Source organism: Chaetura pelagica, unplaced genomic scaffold (genome assembly GCF_000747805.2).
Source record: "Chaetura pelagica isolate M959 unplaced genomic scaffold, ChaPel_1.0 scaffold441, whole genome shotgun sequence".
Taxonomy (NCBI): domain Eukaryota; kingdom Metazoa; phylum Chordata; class Aves; order Apodiformes; family Apodidae; genus Chaetura; species Chaetura pelagica.
The window spans coordinates 378,108-383,756 of record NW_009952164.1 but is presented as its reverse complement, the minus strand read 5'-3'; the positions used below and the strand labels follow the sequence as shown (position 1 = coordinate 383,756).

The window sequence follows — 5,649 nt, the reverse complement described above, 5'->3', positions numbered from 1 at the left end:
CCCTAGGAGTGCCCAAGACTAGTGACTAATCTCACTATCTGATTTTGAATGATTTATAGTAAGACTATTGTTGCACATTTGCCAGCAGATAATCTTTTCTGAGTATCAGTCTCTTAGGTTGTTTGTTGGCACTATTCATGCTCACTGAGCCCAAGCTTTATACAGAAATAGATTGAGTTGCATCGTACAGGTTTGCTTTGATTATTATGTGATTAATTCCACACAGGACATTCCCCAGTTGTAGCAGTGCATGCGAGGTTCATGATTTTAAGGTACTGAGAAATGCCTACACAGCTTTGAACCTTAACTGGATTGGTGCTGTTGTCCTTGTATAGTATCTCAGTGCTATAGGTGAAAGAGTTCAAGGCACATCTTTGCTAAATAACTGTCTTATTCCAAGAAACCACATCTCCCTGCCCACTTGCACAGTGATTTTTCCAGTGCTGGCGTATGAGCAGTTGAGAGTTCAGTTCCAAACCATGATTTCTCAGCTGCTGGGTGTTATTTGAGAATTGCTTAGCATAGGAGTGTGAGAAGATGCAGGTTTAACTTAGCGAGGAAGAAGTGGTGCTCTCATGTAGCTTGGGAGACTCAGGTGAGGACTAAGGAAGCTGGGAGAAGAACTGAAAGTCTGCTTTACCACTCCAGGACAGTGAGAGGGAGAATGCTTCTCCTGGTGAGATGACAACAGAGCACAAAATTCAGGGACAACTGCTTTTCAGAGATTATTTAACCAGAGGTTATTTACACCTCTTTTCAGAGCTGCACCAGTATCCTTACTTAGCTTCTCCCCTTGCCCTCCCCACCTTCGAGGACCAGTTTTGTGTATGATGCTCATTTTGTAATCGTTTAACCTGAGAACAAGTATGTTTTGGTGTTGCTGCAGTTGTCCTCAGTTCACTAGTGGTGCTTCATTTGTTCTGCAGGAATTTATAGCAGTCAGCCAGCTGCGAGGATCCACCCAGGGGAAGATCCTGTGTTTCTATGGCCCCCCTGGGGTTGGCAAAACCAGCATCGCCCGCTCTATTGCCAGAGCCCTGAACAGGGAGTACTTCCGCTTCAGTGTTGGAGGGATGACTGATGTAGCAGAAATAAAAGGACACAGGTCAGTGGAACTTAAGCACTTTCTCAGAATTTTCACTAATGCCTAGAACCAGAATCACAGAACATGCTGAGTTGGAAGGAACCCATCGGGATCATCGAGTCCAACTCCTGTCCCTGTGTAGGGCACCCCAAGAATCACCCCATGTGCCTGAGAGCATCATCCAAAGGCTTCTTGAACTCAGGCAGCCTTGGTGCTGTGACTGCTGCCCTGGGGAGCTTGTTCCAGTGCTCAGCCACCCTTTGGGTGAAAAACCTTTTCCTGATATCCAACCTAAAACTCCCCTGATGCAGCTTCTGCCATTTCCTCCAGTCCTGTCACTGCTCACAGGAGTGAAGAGATCAATCATCAGAATAGGAACCAAAGTGAAGTTGAACAGTGTGTGTGATTCTAATCTCTGTTCTGCCAGCCCTTGCTGAACAGGAGCTGAGATCTAGGAAGGCATGTAAAGGATGGCAAAAGGCAGAGTTTGAAACATAATCATGTTTGTGTCTTTAAAGGCAGTTGCTCCCTGCTTCTTGTGTGTGCTTGTGGGAGAGCTTTGAAAAGCTGTGTGAGCCATCCAGCAGTGCTGGGCTGATGCCAGATGCTAATTAGTGTCTGTCTGTAAATGCCTGCACTAGAGAGTGGTGAGAGTTTGGACAGAGTCATTCACGTGTTCAGGTGGGATTGAGACCTGGTTTCTAAATAATCAGGAGAGAGGTGCTCCATGAGAAAAACGAGTATTCAAGGGGAGAATAAGATGAAGTGAATACAAAAAGAAATTAATCAAACTCTACCACTGGTTTGTTTTCCTTCCACATACACCTGAAAATAAAACTAGCAGTGTTTTCAAACTAGTAGGAGTTAGCTGTTCTTCAGTGTGAATTGAACCTGCAAGGTCCTGCCCTGTATGATACAGAAAAAGTACTTTCTAAGATGTTCTCTGCTCTGTGCCTTCTGGCTGTCACTCTGTTACAGTTTCCCTCTTGCTCTGCTTCTGCATGTTGCTGGATGCCAGTTCTTCTAGCAGAAAGATTCTGTTTTGCTGTTAGTAGTTTATCATTTTTTGTCCCTACCAAATGAGGGAATGAAATGTTCCTTTTTCTGATGTTTCTTTACTGAGAAAACAGGAAGTCACTATTCAAACATCTCTGTTCTCAGACTTACCTCTTTGCTTCCCTCTAATTTAAAAGTGGTTAATCCTAAAGATGAAAAGTGCAATCTGGGAGTATTCTGCCAAAATTCATGTCTGATCTCTAGTAGCAACAGACCAGATAGATCTTGGTGTGGTGAAGGAGAAAGCTTTTGAGAGATGTTGAAGAAATACAGCCTTGTTGCTCAGCAGGACATGGCTGTGCCATCAGCTGCATGCTGTTGTGTGCCCTGCGCTGTGCTCTAGAGTGGTTCCCTAAACACAGTTTCTGGTAAAACAGGAGGACGTATGTTGGAGCAATGCCAGGAAAAATCATCCAGTGTCTGAAGAAGACCAAGACAGAGAATCCACTTATACTGATAGATGAGGTGATGTATCTGATTTTTCTTCTAGTTTTTCCTCCTAAAATATGTCTCAATTCTGGATCCCAATAGGAAGGGTGAAACAGTAACTCTCAAAAAAACTCTTCTTTATTTTTATTTAAATGAAGCCAGGCTTTCATGTTCCTTGGGTGACAGTGCTACCTTAGACCCTTTGTTGCTCTTCCTGTAACAGTCTTCAACTTAAGTATTTCAGCTGTGGCCTTCTCATTAAATTGCAGCTGTTTGGATTGTGAGGATCCTAGTGGAGCTGGCTGGAGGTTCAGAGGCTGCAATAACTCATGTTCCCTACCCAGGTGTGGGAACATCATTGTGCACAAAACCACTGCTGCCCATGTGATGATTTGAGTCATTCTCAGCAGGTGTAAAGCAGGGCTATAAGGAACAAGATGCTTAGAGTCAATTAGTGGTCTGATTTGAGAGTTAATGAGACAGGGGTGGCAGTCTTCTGCTTTGTGGCAAAGCAAATAAGGACAGGACATAGCAGCAGTCTCTCTAGCCTCGGTGTGTGCTGTGCCATGGAAAGACCAACAGCAGATGTCTTGGGAGTGGCATGGGGGACCAGGAAACTGGGTAATGAGTTACAGTGTAAGTTAACCACTGAGTGTCTTGATTTAAAGGTAATGAAGCCCGTGGGTCATGACACTTGAGTGGTGTTAGTGGAGGAGCCCGGTGTTGGCCGCAGTAGCAACTTGCATGATGTCCATCTAGGTAACACTGCTGTTGAGGGAGAAAAGCACTGGAGTGTCTCTGTTCTGATCTCTTAAGAGACAACAACCTTGGACATACCCCTGCTTGAGTAGTGGGAAGGGACAAGGTGACCTCACAAAGTCCCTGCCAGCCTCAGTCAGTGATTATGTGAAAGCAGCAGAGGTCGTTGGCTGAGCTGTGGGCTGATGAGTGGCTGTGTGGGCGCTTTGCACCTTGGGCAGAGAAGGGAAGGTGTCTTAGCTTACATATTAGGGAAGTGGGATGAGCTAGCATCCTGTAGTCCTACCCCTGTGGAATAAGTATTCTGGTCTTCTGGTTTAGCTTAGCTTAATGAGTAGTACTCCATAATCCATGAAAATTCCCTGTATGTGCATTCCCTGAGTCTCCATGGTGCTTCTCTACTGCCCTGGTAAAGTTCTATGATATAATTGTTTTTTGCAGGTGTGCAGTGTGCTCACCTGGCCAGAGGGTGGGGGCTTGGGTGAATGCACAGAGTGCTGGTGTGCTGTTCATGAACTGGCTGTTCATGAACAAACACATGAAGGTTTTCAGATGGAACCTTTAAAGAATCCTTGCATGAGAATGTATTGTGGTGACAAACTTGTTAAAGCATTTTAAGCTTTTCTCCCATAGGTGGATAAAATAGGAAGAGGATATCAAGGGGATCCATCCTCAGCCCTTCTAGAGCTGTTGGATCCAGAACAGAACTCTAACTTCTTGGATCATTACCTTGATGTTCCTGTGGATTTATCAAAGGTATTTCTCTCCTCTGCAAAGATTGTAGAGCTGGAATGTGTGAATTTGCATCAATGCAGAGATTTCCTGTCCACAAAGAGATGCTGACATTTTGGTCAGTGGGAAAGTCAGACAGGAGATTGAGCTGTCTCTGCAGGAGGTGGCTTCAGCAGAAATGTCTGCACACTTAGGAGAACACAGTCACCAGCCTGTGTCCCATGGCCCTAACCTCCTGCAGAGCCAGGGATTCAGCTAGAAAAGGCAGGAGTTTTCCTTCCACTTAATGATTGCAGAGTTGCTATCAAGTGGGGTGGCTTCATGCAGCTGTCAAGCTTTTGGAATTGATTGTCTTCACACACTGGTGCACTTTTTGTGCAGCTTTACATTAATTGCAGAATTGCTGGATTTATATTGTGTCGCTTCTGTGATAACATCATAGAAGGTTAGAAGTAAGATCCAGATTTCCCCAGGCAAAGAGTTTCCTGGTCCATATGGACCATCCCGATTTTCCAGTTTGTCGTGTGTGTATTTCTAAACATTTATTCTGGGGGTAGGGAACATCCTACTACATAGTTCTAAAACACAAAACTTCCTGTAATAAAAACTGGGTTCCACAGAGAAGATGATCTTGCTCCAGTCCTTCAGACAAACACAGAACTGAGGAGCTGTTGCTTGGGGTAAAGCAAATGTTTCTGGAAGTGTTTAATAGGATTTTGTAATATTTCTAGGTGCTTTTTATTTGTACTGCCAACGTAACAGAAACCATTCCAGAACCACTGAGGGACAGAATGGAAGTGATCAATGTATCAGGATACGTAGCAGAAGAGAAACTTGCAATTGCAGAGGTAATACAAGCTTACATCTGATATAATGTTTTTGGCAGATTCAGGCTTACATATTTACATCCAGCTGTGTCCAGAAAAATTAAGCACTGATATTTTGGACAGAGTTCTTCTGATTTGAACACCCAGTTAATGTAATTCCAGTGTTCCATAGGTTGTGGACTCCAGACAAGGGCATGGAGCTCAGAGCAGAATAAGTTGCATGAATTGAAAGCGCCAGGCTTTTGTCACAAATATTAACAGAAGGATGTGGGGGATGATTTCTTTCAGAGATACTTGGTCCCTCAAGCACGAGTTTTGTGTGGCTTGGATGAAAATAAAGCCAAAATTACATCAGATGTCCTCACTGTTCTCATCAAGCAGTATTGCAGAGAGAGTGGGGTGAGGAATCTGCAGAAACAAGTAGAAAAGGTGAGTGTGTAACTGTGCCCACTGCACTTCAGCCTTCACAGCTTTTTTCTACAGAAACAAATTTCTCTCTCACTCAGGTATTGAGGAAATCTGCCTATAAAATTGTGAGTGGAGAAGCAGAGACAGTGCAAGTAACACCTGAAAACCTGCAGGACTTTGTAGGAAAGCCCATCTTCACTGTGGATCGCATGTATGAGACCACTCCTCCAGGAGTGGTGATGGGTCTGGCCTGGACAGCTATGGGTGAGATGAAATCACTTCTGGGTTAACATCTGCATTTCTGTATAGTTTTTAAAAATGGCATGTAAGAGCCCAACTAATTTTTTCCTGCTG

General features: G+C 44.2%; 1 protein-coding gene across 1 annotated transcript in view; it reads left to right on the top strand.

Annotated features, from left to right (window-relative positions):
- LONP1 (lon peptidase 1, mitochondrial) overlaps positions 1-5,649 on the top strand; it is a 20,004-nt gene that overhangs the window by 10,129 nt on the left and 4,226 nt on the right. Inside the window, exons 9-14 of the mRNA XM_010007265.1 lie at positions 927-1,105; positions 2,518-2,605; positions 3,962-4,084; positions 4,792-4,908; positions 5,176-5,316; positions 5,394-5,559. Of these exons, the coding sequence (XP_010005567.1) occupies positions 927-1,105; positions 2,518-2,605; positions 3,962-4,084; positions 4,792-4,908; positions 5,176-5,316; positions 5,394-5,559 (814 nt within the window). The remainder of the gene's footprint in view (positions 1-926; positions 1,106-2,517; positions 2,606-3,961; positions 4,085-4,791; positions 4,909-5,175; positions 5,317-5,393; positions 5,560-5,649) is intronic.